The sequence below is a fragment of the Pelobates fuscus genome, chromosome 1 (genome assembly GCF_036172605.1).
Source record: "Pelobates fuscus isolate aPelFus1 chromosome 1, aPelFus1.pri, whole genome shotgun sequence".
Lineage (NCBI taxonomy): Eukaryota > Metazoa > Chordata > Amphibia > Anura > Pelobatidae > Pelobates > Pelobates fuscus.
Genome location: NC_086317.1, coordinates 328,066,644 through 328,086,651, shown reverse-complemented (window position 1 = coordinate 328,086,651; position 20,008 = coordinate 328,066,644). Strand labels below are relative to the sequence as shown.

General features: G+C 38.3%; 1 protein-coding gene across 1 annotated transcript in view; it reads left to right on the top strand.

Moving 5' to 3' along the window:
• MYO16 (myosin XVI) overlaps positions 1-20,008 on the top strand; it is a 312,032-nt gene that overhangs the window by 35,676 nt on the left and 256,348 nt on the right. Inside the window, exons 2-3 of the mRNA XM_063459903.1 lie at positions 6,182-6,445; positions 15,201-15,271. Coding sequence (XP_063315973.1) covers positions 6,182-6,445; positions 15,201-15,271 — 335 coding nt within the window. The remainder of the gene's footprint in view (positions 1-6,181; positions 6,446-15,200; positions 15,272-20,008) is intronic.

Below are 20,008 nucleotides of genomic sequence, written 5' to 3'. Positions count from 1 at the left end.
TAGGTCGATGGATAGTTTATCTGCACTCATTCACGACACCACAACACATTGTAACAAAATATGGGACCTGTGGCTCATGGAACCCACCACAGCCACTTAAGAAACTAAGACCCCAAGAGAGTCAAGACCGAGCACCACGATTCACAAATTAAACTGAAACCACACCTCCCCCCCCCAAATCCCAACCTGAACCCAACCCTATTAACCCGATAAAAAGGAAGGATCGAATCGACAGTAGAATTATTAGACAGGTAACCAACCACGAAAATAGACACATAATCACAAATAGCCCATGGGGACCATAATCACAATCATAATTACGAAAGAAGCGTGGAAACATGTACAACACCAAAAGGCCGCACACCACAAAGTTCAGGACGCCGATTCCCCCTCTACCCCCCTACAATCCTATTGAAGACTCCATCAGACGGAGCCTCTCTACCACACCTCACCCACAAGGTTATTTATAATTTAAATTTTTTTTTATTTTTTTTTTAATTCTTTATTTTTGTTGTGCATGGTATAACAATAGGCTCGGTCAGCCACAATAGCATTCACGAGCAGAAATATAACACAGTTGTAACATAGCGTGGCATATGAATAGACTGCACATTTTTAGTTTAGTAAGAGTATGTATGATCGTCGCATGTCAAGTAGCTTCTCCAGATCTGCTTATCAGAATGGTGTGGTACATAGCTAGGTCAACAAAATAACATAATAACATGACATAACTGAGGCTTAATTCTAGAGATTTAAAACTTTGCTAGTCTGGTGTATAGTGCCAACTTGGCTTGGGGAACAATTATTCTAGCATGGCGGTATCTTAGCGAGGCCTTAGGTTCTACTACATGTTTTAACATATATATGGAGGTCGCTTGTAAAGTATTTTCTCCTATTTTGCTCAAATTGAGCAGGTGAGGTACACGTTTGGCTATGGCAAAACTGCATAAATCAACACATGATCTGCACTGGGGTTCAGGGTCAGTTAGTGTTAGGTAAACAGGTTAGGTAGGGAGGCAGTTGATAACTATATGCTTTAGTAATAGACAGCCCATATGCAATGCGATAAGTGGGTATATTATGTGAGAATCATTAGCAGGTGTTGGATATATTGTGTGCCTGTGTGATACAGCATTATACCAGATTGGTTTAACATTTCCAGTGCTAGACATACATGCTTGTCTCTTGAGGATGCTATGTGAACGATAAGAGACCATAGTTACAGTTCGTTCGAGAGGACCATGCTTTGTCTCCGTGCAGGAGCGTAGTCCACCTCCTGTGTAGGCTGCCTTGGTTATCCGATGCCAACTCTGGAGACTGGATAGGTGAGCCATGTGCAGGGTTGGTGTCCTGGGCTGGCCTGCTCACTTGGTGGGGTGATGGTGGTTATGTTGTTGCGGTAATACACTTGCCCCCTCGGTGCTCTCGATCCGGTTGTGCGCGGGTAATTGGTTTGCCGGTCAGTCACCAGCGCTGCCGCCGTGTAGGTTTTTTTGCTGTCAGCTCTGCTGGTTCCTCCGTGTCGTGTTGCGCTTTGCGTGACGGCTGTTGCTGGGACCACTTGTTGGTAGGCAGGTCGGGGACTCCTGTGGCTGTTTGGATCCGAGACTGCTCTGGTGCCTAGGTGGCGCCGGATCACTGGACGTATCCATGCCGCCAGTCCTCTTATCGCCACGTGAAGGGACCGTCCTCTAATGTGGAGTTTAGTCTGCATATAAGTGCAGAGACGGTCAAATAATTCCCCAATCTGTTCAGGGGGCTTGGTGAGGGTGCAGTTTGGCGCTGATCGTGCCGGAGCCGCCATCTTGACTGGACCCCTGAGGTCCTGTTTAGCTGTATGTCTCGTCGCTTGTTGGAGCCGCGTACAGGGGGTAATCGTCCCCAGCGAGGACCGGGATGTCCCCCGCCGGTCCAAAGGGGGGGGGGGTAGCAGGGCAGTCATCAGGTTTCGCTTGGGAGCAGGTCCCGTGCCGGGGGATCGGCCGCATCCCCCAGGCCTCGGGCTCCGCTCTAGTGTAGGCCGCATGGACGGTTCTTGCGTGTGCAGTGTATAGCGGTGCAAGTCGGGTCTCATTCTCTTCCCCGTATGGTCCTGCACCAGTTTTTGGGTCCTGTGTGATGCTGGCGTTATTAATTTAGCCGGTATTGTCGTGTTTCTGCCCGTTGCTGGAGCTCTCATAGAGCACGTCCGGCCATGTTGGCTGTCAGGCCCCGCCCCCAATTTAATTTTTTATTATTCTTTTTTTTATTTGTATTTTCTTTTAAACCTTCAATTTCTGTTTCTTTTGCTGTTCCAATGCTACTTACAGTTACATTCAAACTTGTTTAGCTCTGTATAATTGTATAAAAATTTGACAGAACAGAACTGCATAGAAAGAAGCTAAAGTTGCACCACTAGACAACAACCCTTTTTCTACAAACTTTTCTGTATAACGATGTACTATTGAAATGTTTGAAGTTTGGCTTTTGCATAAGCCCATGCATTACCTTTGCACGACATTCATGTGATTGTTAATTCTGCCACTTGAAAAATAAAGAATTACAAAAAAAAAAAAACAATTTACCAGTTCAGATACTTTGCCCTTAAATGTAAAATTCCCTTTGTATCCCCAACAATGATCTATTTAGTAAATAATCATGCCTGCATGTGTTACATAGCAATCAATATAGTGTAACAAAGTGGTCGCTTTTATAGTCTTAGTCTAGAATAGATTTATGTTGAGCTGACTCTACTTGTCATGTACACTAGTTCTGCTCAACTCTCTCCTTAAGGCACATCCAACAGTCCAGGATTTAGTGATTAACTGGGTGTCTCTAAGGTGTAAAATACATAAATAAAAACACCTTAGACTCCAAGGTGATCTTTTCCTTTTTTTAAACACTGATGCACAGGTTTGTTAATTTCAAAAGAAATTGTGGATTCAAAGAACGTTCTTTGAATTAAGACCAGTTTACAAATATAAGTCAACAGGCCAAGATGATCAGCTAGAAGTTAATAAATTACTTGCAAATTGCATTATGAGTGTTTTTAGTCACTCATATGAAATATTTACTTTGGCTATGGACAGTGTGTAGCTTATTACCAGTATTGCATAAACAAGCTAGAGATCTATGGCATTGCTTTGTAATATGAAAGAAACACTATATAATTTGAAATGCAAACTTGTGTTCCGAACTAAAAAAAGGTTTAGTTTTGAATCAAATGGCACAGCAGTGTGTTTTCTTTAGAAGTTGTTTTCTTCTGCTCTGTTAATTGAACTTTACACACATTATTCTAAGATTGTTTTGGTGTTTAAAGTGTCCTTTTAAACTTTGGTAATTTACTACAGTTAATAAGAACCATATCTTCTCCTGCTATATGCCCTACCACACAAATTTCCTAAAATAAATACAAACAAAAAACTATTCCTTAGAATTTGTATGAGATTTAACATAATCTACATTAATTATAACTTAAACTTTGAATTTAGTCTTCTTGAGCTAAGATATTTTTTGTATGTTATACCAAAAATTCCCTCAACCGTAGTATATATTATTAAAGTTACTTCATGATTCTTTTCAAGTCACAATCTTCTAACTCCCTTTATTCTACATATTTATAAACCCAAACCCAAAATAATACCTAATTTTACTATATCCTTAAAGGGATCCTATAGTGTCAGGAAAACAAACCCGTTTTCCTGGCACTATAGGCTCTTGGAATGCCCCCCTCCCTTGGGGCCGCCCTCCTTCAGCGCTGAATGAGCTAAAAGGGTGACCTCTCCTCCCCCGCCGACGTCAGCTCCAGAGTGGAGCCAAATGTGCATGCGCAGCCAGAGGCGCGCAGCATTCAAACCCACACATAGGAAAGCATTGCTTAATGCTTTCCTATGGTGATCATATTTGACGCTGGACTCCGTGAGGACCTCCGGCGTCAAATAAATGTGATTTATTTAGTGTAAATCGCTTAAAGGGAAACTCCAGTGCCAGAAAAACGATCAGTTTTTCTGGCATTGGAGGGTCCCTCTCCCTCCCACCCACCAATCCCCGGTTACTGCAGGGGTGAAAACCCCTTCAGTCACTTACCTGGGACAGCGGCGATGTCCCTCGCCGCTGTCTCCGCCTCCGCGACGCTCCTCCTAATGATTACGTCGGCCGGTGGGCGGGACTAATCTCGCTCACCGGCCGAGGAGACCTAATGCGCATGCGCGGAAATGCTGCGCATGCGCATTACGTCTCCCCATAGGAAAGCATTGAAAAATCATTTCAATGCTTTCCTATGGGGTTTTGAGCGACGCTGGAGGTCCTCACACAGCGTGAGGACGTCCAGCGACGCTCTAGCACAGGTTTCCTGTGCTAGAACCCAGGAAGTGACCTCTAGTGGCTGTCTAATAGACAGCCACTAGAGGTGGAGTTAACCCTGCAATGTAAATATTGCAGTTTATGAAAAACTGCAATAATTACACTTGCAGGGTTAAGGGTAGTGGGAGTTGGCACCCAGACCACTCCAATGAGCAGAAGTGGTCTGGGTGCCTGGAGTGTCCCTTTAAGGGGCTTCTAGTGGCTGTCAGGGAGACAGCTACTAGAGGCTGGATTAACATTGCAGTGTAAACATAGCAGTTTCTCTGAAACTGCTATGTTTTCAGTTGCAGGGTTAAAACTAGGGGGACCTGGCTGGCACCCAGACCACTTCATTGAGCTGAAGTGGTCTGGGTACCTATAGTTGTCCTTTAAAATTTTTAAAAACAATTATATTTAGGATACCATTAAAAAAATAATTGCTTAAGCTTCTTTAAAAAGTTATAATACCCATTATATTAGTTTTTCACACTGAACTGAGGTAATGGCTTGAAATGCTACATTTTAATGTACTGGGACTGCCACTGGCAACATCCACTAGGTATCTTGTTTTCAGCAGGTCATAACAGCAAACATAGTACAGATGCTTGCCATGAAGGGGTTTAATAATTTTGAGGGTGGAGAAGTTGTTATAAATTGCATTTTCAGTTGAATTTGGGGAAACCACTTGAAGCATTCAGTGTTGAGCTATTTCAATTGCTTTTGTTTAAAATGTTCATTGCAAACAGCTGAAAGCCTGTAAATTTTGACAATAAACCTGATTTTTTTTTAATAGGGTTGAATAATTTTGATTATAACTTAAAATAAATTGTATGTACAATTTATATTATGAGCACACTTCATATATTCTAGTAGATTCTGTGATCACTTCCTATTTAAAGGCATAGAGTATTTATATCGGGGTGTATGCACTGTACTAAAGTAACTTAATTTTTCAACATTATTGCATTTGCAGTGGTCTATTTTAACATAATGTGGCTGTCATTCTCAATGTGCTTAAAGTGGAAGTTCAATCCCCTTGGGGAAGTTTAACTAGTATGCTGTTAATGTACTTTGCATTTTTGACTATCCATGTTTATCCATGTGAGTAAGGAGCACAACCATAAATCTTTATATATATGAAAAAAACTTTATTAGATGGGTATATACTATAGGTCTGTCTCTTTAAATATTATCCACAGAGATACGAAGTCATGCTATTCAAAAGCATTTACCAGAAAAACATATTTTTAGGCAGATATAAACGTCAATGCGTAATAAATGAATGAAAGATAAAAAAAAAAAACAACGTTTCGGCTGAAAAGCCCTTTTGATTCACTCTGTCCCTGCTTCTCACTGAATTTGGTATGGTTTGTTGCATTTTTCATATGGGTTTTCATTATACTAGTATTACAGTGGTCTGTTTGCATGATATTTCTTTCATTCATTTATTACGCATTGAGCGTTTATATCTGCCTAAAAAATTGTTTTTCTGGTAAATGCTTTTGAATAGCATGACTTTGTATCTCTGTGGATAATATTTAAAGAGACAGACCTATAGTATATACCCATCTAATAAAGTTTTTTTCATATATATACAGATTTATGGTTGTGCTCCTTACTCTATTCACACTGTTATGTATTTTGGGTTCTTTAGGGGATAGAGCCTTATGTGGGTGAGCACCCAGTATTCATTACATTAGCCTTTTCCTGGGGCTATTTTGTTGTTTAGTCGAGTGTGCCCACCTTGTTTCATTTGTATTACAGAATAATATTGTCAGTGTTTTGACTGAATTGTGTATTTTAATTGGGCAAATAAGGTAAAGCATATTTACTCACTTTTTTATTATGTTACCCTTCTTAGGCTGTTTCCAGCTTTGTAATGTTTTTCGATCACATGACATGGAAATTGACCAGTGTTTGCTGGAGTCCCTTCCTTTGGGCCAGCGTCAGCGACTGGTAAGACGTATGCGCTCTGATCAAATAAAGGCTTACTATGAACGTGAGAGGGCTTTGCAAAAACAGGAAGGATATAAAAAAAGAAGCAAGCAAAGGAAAAATTACAGAGTGAATTTTCAGCTTCCTGACAGAATTCAAGATGCAATCATCAACCACAATGATAAAGAAGGTAAGAACAAATCTTGGGTTTATAAATTAAATGGTAATTTAATTTGTGTGAAATGAGCCACCAAGTCAGTGACTATAAAGGTCACTTCACCAACAGAATGGAGTATTAGCAATTCTACTTTCATATATTGTGTCAAAGGAAATTTAGTCCATAAAGCCTCATTCACCCTCATTTATCCTCTGGGAATGATAACAAGGCTACAGAGCAACACCTTTCTTTTCATGAAGTCCCTGTTTACTGATCAAGTGCCAGCAAGTTTGCTAAAAATATCAGCTTATTCCCTGGTATTAAACTGTAAAGGAAGTTTCAATGAGTCAAATCATTACTACTGTGGGGGTGGGGGTGGGGATTGAATTGACTTTACCATTTCACTGATAACATTGCACTAGCATTGCAGAGATTGATGAAGTATGACACCTTTATTTTAGAAAATATATGATCTTACTGTATTTAAGATACATACTTTTTTGTTGTATTCCATTTTTAGTAAACTACACTACTATTTAAGCCTTCATTGTCCATACTAATACCTATAAGCAAGATGATGGACCATTTTTATTAATCTATTTTGTTACATCTATTGTATATGAGAAAAATAGCATGTTTTGTTTTATACTAACATGTCAGACCCTGCAACCGCAAATGTACAAAGAATTACATCAAAGTCAGATGGAGAGATATTCAGTTAAGAAGTAAGAAATAAATTAATAGACTTGTGCATTCAGTTTTAAACTACCGTATATACTCGAGTATAAGCCGAGTTTTTCAGCACATTTTTTGTGCTGAAAAACCCCAACTCGGCTTATACTCGAGTCAGTGTCTGTATTATGGCAATTTACATTGCCATAATACAGACTGGGGGCTGTGGGGGCTGCAGAGCGGTTATTTACCTCTCCTGCAGCTCCTGTCTGCTCCCTCCTCCTCCGTGGCGGTCCATTCAGCACCTCGGTCAGCTCCCAGTGTAAGTCTCGCGAGAGCCGCGGGGTCATAGTGCAGCTCACGCGAGACTTACAGTGTGAGCTGACAGAGAAGCTGCACGGACCAGCGCGGAGGAGGAGGGAGCTGACAGGAGCTGCAGGAGAGGTAAGTGCTCTCTGCCAGCCCCTCTCCCCCCCACTGAACTGCCAATGCCACTGGACCACCAGGGAAGGAGAGCCCCCCTCCCTGCCATGTATCAAGCAGGGAGGGGGGACAAAAAAAATAAATAAAATAAAAACTAATCAAAAATAATAATAATTAAATTAAAAATAATAATAATAATAAAAAATTTAAATAATTAAAAAAAAATTGCCCACCCCCCACCAAGGCTCAGCTACACACACACACACACACACTGCACTCATACACACACACTGCACGCATACACACACACTGCACGCATACACACACACTGCACGCATACACACACACTGCACTCATACACACACACTGCACTCATACACACACTGCACTCATACACACACTGCACTCATACACACACTGCATTCATACACACACACACATCACTCATACACACACTGCACTCATATAAACACACACTGCATTCATACACACACTGCATTCATACACACACACTGCATTCATATACCCACACTGCACTCATATATACACGCTGCACTCATATACACACGCTGCACTCATACACACACGCTGCACTCATACACACATGCTGCACTCATACACACACTGCACTCATACACACACTGCATTCATACACACACTGCATTCATTATATACACACACTGTAAATAAATATTCAATTAATATAAATTTTTTAGGATCTAATTTTATTTAGAAATTTACCAGTAGCTAGTGCATTTCCCACCCTAGTCTTATACTCGAGTCAAGTTTTCCCAGTTTTTTGGGGTAAAATTAGGGGCCTCGGCTTATATTCGGGTCGGCTTATACTCGAGTATATACGGTAATTGTTATTTATCCCAATTTTCGGCGATTGGTGGTTCAGCTGAAATTCTGAACTGCAAAACGCTATATGGATGAATCACAAAACAAATGAAATGCACAATTCATGAAACCATTTCATTTTATTTGTTATTTAGAGTCCCGTCCATGGTGCTTAAAAAAAAGAGTGGATTAATGGGGAAAAAAATATTATTTTTTTGCACAGATCAAGTGAGAGAAAAACAGAGGGAAAAAAGGTGGCCCCACAAAAGAACAATAATAACACTTACAAATTCCTAACACTACTATAAAAAATAGAATTAAAAAAAAGAAATAAATAATAATGATGGGGGGGGGGGGGGGGTAAGTGGAGGACATACATGAATTTTGCTATGGCAGGAATGGTTATGTGAATTTTGTTCACTGTGCTACATAGTACCTACTTTAACAATATTATTTCATTTTCGTCCACTTAAAAAACATCTTATAGCTCTTGGATTCCCGTCTTCATGTAAAACTTAATTTTATTTATATCATCATTTCATATCATCAAAAATATTTGATATTAGATTAGGGTGAGAGGGAGGTGGCTAGGGGTTGTCTATAGGTGGCAGCATGGGGGGACTTAGTCCACCACCCCCATTATTACTTCCTTGAACCTTGTTGTCAGCTCACTGATTGGACCATATGTTCCTCCACCTCACCATTTTATTTAAAACCCTACAGTTTGGACTTGGGTGGGTAGACATTGATCTGTCCACACATTGTTTAAATTGAAGCATGGGGTGTTGGCTGGGTGTACATTACTAGTCACTGGGCAGCAATAGTTGCATAGTTGCAAATCGTTAATTACTATAGGGAGGTATAAAAAAAATTCCTTTTACTAATGTGAGGTCATGAGGGAGGTATACATTCTCTCTTTTACTAATGTGGGGTCTTATTGACCCATATAGGCCTGTTTTTTTATTATTACTTAATGTGGTGGCTGGCTAGCAAGTGCTGGCAAGCTTCCACTTGATTAACCCTTACAGCTCTACAGAGGTTTCTGGTTCAACATATTTTTTGGTTTTTCAAAATAAAATTGGCCAAACTGAACAGACACCTCTCCGATCTTCGGAAGTACCAAACTAACATTTCTGTTTGGAAAACGTAGCTCAGAAGAACTGACATTGTTTGCCAAGTACAAGTCTGCTAGTAAACAATTAGACCTCACAGAGTTTTTTTTAGAATTGCCTGCATCCCTCTGAATAACGCTAATGGAAATAATATCATATTTACAAAGAGGATGACAATGTTATTTTCATATTGAGCAACATTGTGTTTTGTAAAAAGAACTAAATCATGCTGAAAGGCACATACATGTATTTTCATTGCAATAGACCTTATAGTGCCTTGTGTCACATTATGACTTAGCATGGCAAACATTGCTGTGAGGAATTCCTCAGTGTGCAGACTGCCTGATAGGAAGCCAGCATTACAAGGTTTCAATTTGATTTATCTTCTCCAAGTGTTCAGTTAGGATTTCATTTTTGCCTTCTGCTGCTTAACCCCTTCCTTCTCTACAATGTGTATAATCATTTGAAGCAATGCAAAATAAAATGGCACAAGATGAGCTAAACCCAGCTTGAGATCTGAGTGGGGACCACCGGAGGGCAGGCTATTTGAGCTGTTGTCCGTTGTCTGTACTTTCTTGCTCTCCCCAAGTTTCAGAGTAATCCAGAGGTGGACACCTTGCTCACAGTGCCTAGAGGGGTATCCAGTGCTGTATCTTTACCGAGGCCAACAAGGCATTTGCCATGGGCATCACTTTAAGGGTGCAGCGTTTTTTTCCCTGGTAAATACATTTTTAGCCTCTCTCATGGAGGACCCGAGAGCTGGCCAATTGGCCAGCTCAGGACCCCCTTGAGGCATTCAGCTGCTAACATTATGGGCAGGCAGCGAGGGGCACTGTCCTCTGAGCTTATGTTGCGTGCATCGCAGTGATGCCGGGAGCTGGATTATGACATCACTCCAGCTCCCAGCATCACTAAGCGGCACAAGGGAGCTGAGCAGGTAGATCACAGCTCCCTTTTCTATTGCATTTGCTGACTAACTGCTAGCCTGTGCCCACCCAGCAGCAGCCAGCCCCACTGGACCTCAGGGAAGAATTCACTCTCACAAATCCACTTAATTTGTAAGTGCGTGAGAGTGTTAGTGTGTCAGTATCAAGGTGTCAGTGAGTGAGTGAGTGAATGTGTGTGTGTCTGTCAGTATGTGTCTGTAAGTGAGTGAATGGGTGTGTGTCTGTGTGTGACTGAGTGAATGTGTGTGTGTGTGTCTGTCTGTCAGTGTATATCTGTTAGTGAGTGTGCCTGTCCGTGAGTGTGAGTGAATGTGTGTGCCTGTTAGTGTATGTGTGTGTGTCTGTCAGTATCTCATAGTGAGTGTATGTGTCTGTCAGAGCATGCCTGTGAGTGTGCGTCTGTTAGTGAGTGTGTGTGTCAGTGAGAGTGTGTGCCTGTCAGTGGGTGTCTGTCAAACTGCGTGTTCGTGTTAAACATGAAGAGGTGTGGCCTTGACAGGAAGTCGCGGGTTAACATTACATTGGGGTGGGAGGGGGGGTGCCTGAGTTTCGTAATTCCTAGGGCAGCACAAATCTAAAATACACCACTGTATACCTCACTAACAAGGCCTAACTAGGCTAAAATGATTGTCTGGGGTTGCTGTATCTCTCATGCAGAGGGATCAGGCCTGCATTTCGAATCTGGGAGGGATCAGTCTGATATGCAAATGGACCTGGTTCTTATGGCACAAGATGAGCTAAAACCAGCTTGAGGTCTGAGCGGGGACTCACCGAAGGACAGGTTATTTGAGTTGCTGTCCATACTCTCTTACATGTTATTTTATGCAAAATAAAATATGTCTGATTTGCAGCAACTTTTTAGGAGAAAAAAATTGAAGAAGGGCCCTCAATGTACACTGCTGAGAAGCTATGAAGGCAGCAGACTGGATTCCCAGACTCGTACAGATGATAGGTTCAATCACAGTTTTATGTGTTTGGACATTATGCATTTGTACATGTTTTATTTTTATTCTGATGGTCTTTTTAGGCTGTTGCAAGGCTATGAATGCCCCTGGATTTCTTACAAATACCCATAAGCAGGGTATTTAGACATTTTATCTATTTTATCATTCTTACTGGATGTGATAGAAGTGGTTCTATGTAATATTTCAAATCCTACCCAAGATTTTAAATTTAAGCTCATCTCCAAGGAAATAAACAGCATAAAACTACTGTTTTATCTTGTGTTTATTTGCTATTGGATATATTTCAAATAAATTTAAAAGAAAACTAACTTAATAGGAAAGAGGTTAGTTAAAACGTGTGTACTTTTAAAGCTCAAGGTTGTTGAAATGTTTAAAAAGAGGTTTAAAGATTTGAAAACGAGTAGTTTATAAATACAAGCACAATAGTTCAATCAATAGAGATAAACGTTAATTCCAACTGATATCGGTCAATAAGAATTTTCCAAGTACTATATGTTGTAATTACCCAGTGTTTTTCACATTGAAAACAGCTATTCTCTGAAGACATGTTTGAACATTGAGGTTTTTAAATAGCTTACAGAACCTTAAAAAATATACATTTAATAAATCAAGTGCACTATTTTTTCTGACAACTTTTTTTTTAACTTGTGATTTTCCTACTTTCCCTACAATGTATTATTGGCTTATTAACTGAACACGTGTGTCAGAGAAAGATTTTGAAAGTTAAGAATACTATATATGGTTTTTGTTTCACTTTTCCTGTCATAATTATAAAAAGGCTTCACATATGCAGTTGAACCTCGGAACTCGAACTTCATCAGTTCCAGAAGGCTGTATAAGTTCCTATTTGTTCGAGAACTGAATCAACATTTCCCATAAGAATTAATGTGAATTAATGTGAATTTGATTAATCCGTTTCACAGACCCCCAAAAATTACAGCATTTTAACACAAAATATACAGTTCAATAAGGCATTACATGCATAAAATCATATAGAAAAAAATTAATGAGCACAATATACAGTAAATGAAAAGAAAATGTAACTTCACTTTACCTGTAATGATGAGAGTTGATGGCATAAGTGTAAAGGAGAAGAAATATTATTGGTTGTATGGGGATAGGTAACTTTTCTTCTGGCATTTAAAATGTGTCTAAAGTGAGACATAGCTTTATAATTGAACATGTTTGAGGCATGATTTGTTCGGGACTGTTGGACATTTTTTTCAATAGGCATGAAAGGGGAATTTTAAGAGGCATATTTCATAAAAACTGGCAAACTTATACTACAATTCTATCGCAGATCACTCATGAAACTTAATAAGACGTTTGCCTTTGGCAGCCTAATAGAGAATCCTAGGAGAAACTGAATAATTTATTGTGTCAGTAAAAAAATAAATACATTAGGCAAGGAAAGTATCTGGATAAACAGATTTAATATAAGATAATGATGTGAAAGCAATACGAATGGAACATAAATAAAATGGATGAATTCACAAAACGTTGATATCCCAATAAATGGCACAGGTAAGAAACCCTGTTACCATTTTTGTAACCATTCTCATAGGGTTATTCACTGAAGTGTTAATTGTCAGGAATACAGAATGAATTCAAAGTGGATTTCATATTTTAATTCACAATAGCCAAATTGGAAAGTTGGTTATCTTTTCAGTTCAGTTATTTTGGACTAAAATGTGAAGTTCACTTTTAATTCCTTTTAACTTTGAGGTAATTTACACTTTAATTTAGAGCTCAGTTAGAGTCTAAACCAGTTTAAAAAAGTTTGACTGCGTACAATGGGAAAGAGTGGGATGCGAGGGCACTCCTAGCACCATAATTTCTACAGCACCCTGCAGTGGTTATTTTGTCTGGAGTGTTCCTTTAATGCAAAACATAATATGGGTATTTCACTATGGCCTTGAATTGTATTAATATTTTTGGATACAATTTTAAAACTGTTTTTTCAAAATATGGAAATATTAAAAAATATATATTATATATAAAAAAATATTATATCAAAAACGATTAGAATATAATATGAATTAAAATATTTTTTAATAAAACATTTTAAAAGTTTGTCCAAAAATTTTAATTAATTTTGAAATCTTATCCAAAAATTTTAAATCAAGGCATTTGTTAGCTACGATATTAGTCAATCCCTTCACGACCAAAATCAAGATAAATATTATTATTTTCATGTATTTTACCTATGAAATTTAGTACATCCTGACTCACAAATTTTTACTCAAACATACTTATAGGAATATTTAATAGGAATAATCACCAGCTTTTAGATCGTATTTCTCTACCATTAGTCACTGATGTAATTCCTGCACATTTGCTGAAAACATAAGCTCAATCCCTGCTTTAAAACTGTAAAGGAAGCTTCAGTGGGTCATATCATTCCTAAAGTCAGCGGGATGAGAGAATGGACTCTACTATTTTACTGTACATTACATTAACATTCCAGAGACTGTTAAAGACTGACATAGCTATACATGGACACTATGCATAAATGCAAACATTCTTTTTACATTTTGTTGCTATTTTTAATAAGCTCTGCTGCCTGTAATGCGTCAGAATCCTTTTAAATGCCTATAAGCAAGGTGCTTGATTATTTGCATCTATTTTTTTTCACACCTGTATGTGATTTTGAATTGTGTTTTTGCTTTTATACTAGCATGTCTTTGTTTCCAGACTTTGTCAGGACACTGTATACGGTCTAAAGCTTTTAATTTAAAAAAATAATATTTATAATATTTATAAAGAAACGAGTGAGTAAAAAATACAAATTGCGTAAATTTACATAACTTGAATTTTTAGTTTTTTGTTATTATATGTGTTATGATGTGTTTATATACTAGCTATGCATGCCTTGCTTCAAATAAATGTTATACTAATATTTTTTTTTCATCAAAAAGTGTTTGTAAATAGAAGTAGTTTAGTCAGGATCAGAAGAACAACATCAAATACAACATTTCGGCCTCAAGCCTTAGTCATATACATATACATGACTAAGACTTGAGGCCGAAACATCCTAAATGATTTTGAATTCACATCAATTCCTCACAAATCGCACTTTAGTGAAAAACCCTGAAAATAAGGCAAAAAGATAAAAAAACTTGATATATATCTCAATTCTCTGCTGGAGGGTATATTCAATCCCAAATAAGATAGATTTCTCGCCTTCAAGATTTCTCGAGGGCTGCACCGTTCCTGTGGAACTCGCTTCCCTCCTGCGTTAGATGCTCACCCGGTCTCCACTCCTTCAAAAAATCATTAAAAACCCACTTCTTCATAAAAGCGTATCAATTAAACTGTTAATAGCTCCTGACTGATTCCTCTTCTGAAACTGTCATTAGTCTAATACTATCCTTACCTTTTTGTGTAATTTTACCCCACTCCCTCTAGCATGTAAGCTCATTGAGCAGGGCCCTCAACCCCTCTGTTCCTGTGTGTCCAACTTGTCTGGTTACAACTACATGTCTGTTCGTCCACCCATTGTAAAGCGCTGCAGAATTTGACGGCGCTATATACATCTCATAATCTCATAATAATAATAATAATAATAATTTATTTTCCAAAGATGTTTCAGCATGTGTTTCCAGCAAACCTTAAATAGATAATACATTTAAAATATTGTCCAAATATATAGACTGAAATCTTTCAGGGAAATTGATTATTAAAATTACTTTCTTTAGAGTAAGTTAAATAGCACTAAGTATTGGAAATGTTTAATTATACAAATACAAAATGAAATGCATCAATTGTTTTAAGGTAAAATATTAAGACCTGTGATGTGAATAAATAATACAATTATTTTTCATTGTAGTTTTGCAATTACTAAAGGATGGAGCTGACCCTCATACAGTTGTGACTTCGGGAGGATGTTTATTACATCTGGTAAGTAGAAATCCAAAGCCATTAATAACATTTAGTACATAATAATTTTATGACAATTCAATGATATGCAAAAGGTATGAATAACATAAATATCAAATGTATATTTTACTACTTTAACTCATAAGTAACAACCTACTTGTGACTGATGACAGATTTCTACACACCATAGCTCCACCCAGCTTGTCCAACAGGAACTTTTTCAATGTAGGCCCAAGCAGGAAGTGACAAAACGGTAATGGTAGTAAACTCGAATGCAACATTTCTCTAAAAAAAAAAAAACTAAACAGAAAAAACATCTTCAATAAAACCATCATCTCATGCTTCTGAGAAAGAAGATTTGCACCATTTGCAGCTTCTCTTCATTTTATATATTGATTGATATTATTTTAATTTATTTTTCTCTTCAAGTGAATGAAGTACAAGGAACAGCTTTGCAGCACAGCTAGTGCATGCCGCATTGATCTATATGGAATTGTATGCACTGAGCAGCCATGAACATCACATTTGGTTCGGGTTTATACACTTTATTCCTCCTGGTACAATATATAGTCTATGGATACGATATTTACGTAAGAAGTGAAGGAGTATGAGTCCTTGAACTGTGTTCCGCATGGTTAATAATGGAATTATTCCTGCATGGTCCTCTAGGAGTTAGCAGGGTTAATGGTTTCCTTTTATTTGTTTTGCTAACCACATCACCTTGTGCACTAAAATGAAGAATAGGCTGAGTACTACATAGATGACAGGAATCTCTAGGGAGCTTCCTTTTTCCCACCATGCATGCTAACCTTGAAGGACAAACACACGTTTAATCTGTGTAATCTGCCATATCGTCAGTGATTATTTCACCCAACCTGGATGGCATTGATAAACTGTCAGCACTGGGATAGTGCCAACGTTCTCATCCAAGCTTCCACCCTTTAAAGACTAGAATACTTAAATTATTTTGTTTACTGCTCAGTTATTAAAATTGCAAGAATCATGAATTAGAGGATATGTATGTATACACTTTTCTGGTAGTCATTATGCTAAAATATATTTTTATTTTATCAAAGTATTGATAAAACAAACCAAATTTGGATGAACAGAAGATTGAAAAACTGGAAAGTCATGAATCGAGGGGCGGGGATGACGACGTGACGTCGCGCCGCGTGCACGCCTCCGCGTTGAGCTGAGCTGGAGTCCCACGCGGGTATGAGGGAGACACCGTCCGTATGAGAGCGTGGCTGCTTACCTCGACGAGTATGACGAGTACGAAGGATCTCGCTGTTGACTGCCCGATGGGTATGCTGCCCTGACCCGTAATACCGGAGAGACAACTCATGATGCTTTTTGGCGCCAGGCTCCTACTACCAGTCTCCTAAGCCTACCACTACCTATCTCTCTCCGCTTTTACCTTCAAGATAACTCAGGTGAAAACCCTCCGGGGTATCTGACATTGGGGAGGCAAGAATTTAATAACTTAAAAAAAATAAACATCTAGAAAGGGGGTGGTGGAAACGCTCTGGTAGTTGGAGGTGGGAGCAACTTGATTAATGGCTTAATAATTACTCTTGGACGAATCGATGTGAAGTGGAGGTTAGGTCGAAAGGACCGTTTCCCTTTTTTTTTTTCCCCCCTGTTTCTCTCTCCCCCCCGGGGGAAGATGAGAAGCTAGGCTGAGAGCAATGCGAATTTAATAATACCGCTCAAGAAAGTATTTAGTATCTGAGAAGAGTAACATCAAGTGGAGAACTTAGGCGGTGTAAATAACAGAAGTGTGAACGGACTTGAATTAAGTAAAACCTCCCAGGGTATTCCTTAAATGGTGCATGGAAGGAAGCTACTGCTAAATTATGTTAGCCTAAATATTAAGAACTAGGCATTGTTTTGAATGTAAGCCTATATTCGGGAAGTGGCTATTCTATGAGACTGGTAAAGATAGTCGATAGACTGGAATTTATATCCGGAACAGGGGGAGCTTCGGTGCAGTTTGATTGAAATCAATTTTTTTTTGGTTGGGAAGGCATTATAACATCTGCCCAGTATCCTCCCCTGAAGGGAAATAAGACTGAGAAGGGGAGTTGCAGCACCTGTAAGGGGGAAGGAAGGAAATCCCTATAAGAATAAAGAAGGAAAAAGAAGAGAAAAGTGCCCTAGCTAATTGAGGCAAAAAAAGATTAGAGAAATGACGACAAGGAAAACAGCAGATCAAAGACAAGACCCAAAGCTTCCCCCCCCAAAAAGACCGTGAAAAGAAGGAAAAGCAAGAAAAGAGACTTTCAAATTTTTTCAATGCAACAGGAGACAAAAGCTCAATAGAAAACTCCTCGGTATCAACGCCAAATAAAATGATACTAAGTAAGCCCATGGGAGACCCTAATGAGAAAGACCCACAGGAATGCTTAGAAGAACAAATGATAACCCCAGCGTATTTAAAAGAGTGTTTAGATCTACAGTTGGAACAAATAAAAATAGAAATGCAGGGGAGTTTTACAAATTTAAAGCAAGACATAGCATCAATGGGTCAAAAGGTCACAGTCAACGAACAAAAAATAGAAAACCTGGAATTCCTCCTTCAGAAGCAAAAAGACACCATTGAGAAACAACAAGCGATGTTAAATGATCTGCAGGAGAGATCTACTAACTTGGAGGATAGAGGAAGAAGAAACAATCTAAGAATAAGAAATATCCCGGAATCTATTTCACAAGAAAATTTGGGAAATTACCTTATGGAGTTTTTTAAAGCTCTTAAAATTCATATTGATGATAAAATGGATTTTCTTGAAAGATTACATCGCCTATATAAACCAAGAACACTCCCGGGTGATCTTCCAAGAGATATAATTATCGCCTGTCATTCTTACTTCTTTAGAGAAAAAATTCTAAAAGCAGCAAGACAAACAGAAAGAGACCAAGGAAAATTCAAGGACATAAAGGTTTTCCCAGATCTCTCTTTCCAGACAAGGAAAGCGAGGAAACTCTTTTTTCCAGCCACTTTACGTTTAAGAGAAAAAACTTAAAATATAGATGGGGATTTCCCACCAAACTTATAGTCTCCAAAGACGGGATCACGCACCCATTTGACTCACTTGAAAATTTAACTAATTGGTTGGCGAATATAGTTTAACTAGGGAGATAATTGAAATTAGTTGGATGATAATGTCAAATCAGGATGGAGTTTGAATTGGTTTTTGTGAATCACAATGGGAAAGAGTGCATAGGGAATGGGGGGGAAAGTACACAATATGGGAAAAAATTAAGTGGAAATTAAGTTAAAAGATTCATTAATAATGACACTCATTCTTCACGGGGAATATATCAATGTATTTAGGATTGGCTAATTTTGCATGATGGAATTGCACTTTAATAAAAATGGGAAGTAGGTAGGAGGATAGTAGGGAATGGGGGGAAGGGAAAGAAAGGAAAGGGAAAGGGAGAAAAAATAAGAGAGAGTAACAAGGGAAAGGTAGAGTAATAGATAAAATCACATTCACACAAGTGGTTTAATCTTTGACGTTAGAATAAGGGGGGTATAATTAATAAGAATTAAATGGAAGAGACACTCACGTAACACTGGGTTTATTTGAAAGAGGAAGAGGTTATTTTCAAGAATTTATTATTAAATAATATTTAGAACATAAATAAAGACAAGGGGTGCACAAGAAGACAAATTAGAATCATAATTATAAGTAGATAGAAGTAATACCGCTTTTGGTTTAAGGTGGGTAGGGAACACTAAAGTGGGCCGAGATTAAAGAGCTGGAGAGACCGATTTACAGATGGGGAATTTCAATTGGGAAGAACTAAAAGCCGTGTAAATATTGCCTATCAGAGGGAGGTTTGGGTCACTGTTGAAGCATTTTAGAAGGTGGGAAAACGATGTAGTATACGGGGATGATTACAGCTCAGCTCTTATTTTTTCCTTGTCCAGGAGTTATCCTGATGAGGACTAGATTCCATTCAGGTTTTTTTTCCTTTTTGGATCTAAACCCAGAGGTTATTACTCAGGGTTATCCGTATGAATGTCCCTCATATATGAGGGGAAGTTGTATGATTATCTAAATTATCTATTTAGAATGGTACCAATACAGGTTCCAAACCCTTGGTTAAAAATGATACAGGCAGCTTTTTCAAAATTTATTTGGAAGGGAAAAAAAACGAGAATAAGCTTCCAGCTACTATCTAAGAAAAGAAAAGATGGGGGACTAGCCGCCCCAAATATAATAGATTATCATAACGCCTGTATGTTGGCACACACGGTTAATACCCTAAGTACAGACCAAAAGGATCAAGCATGGTATCAAATTGAGCAATCACTAGTAGAGACAAGTAGCCTGTCTGCTCTGTTCTGGTCAACAAGGAAAAAGGGGAAGAAAAAAAATTAGTTCGTCCAGAAAACTCAAAGATTATTGATAGCATTTGGAGATTCTGGAATAAAATTAAGAAAAACTGCAAAATAGAATATAGATTATTCCCATTTCTACCTATAGAGGTGATTAAAAGTAACATTGAAGATATTAATATTAATGGATTGACACAAAAGGGAATTAAGTATATACAAGAGCTTATCGATACAAAGGAAATAAAGCCATTTAACCAGTTACAATCAGAGTTTGGGATAGACAATAAGGAGATATTTACATATCTAAGAATTAAGTATTATCTGGCGAAATTTTTGGATTTCCAGCTCAGCTCAGCTCAGCGAAATTTTTGGATTTCCAGCTTAGTATTCTTAAAAAGATTATGGAAAATTAT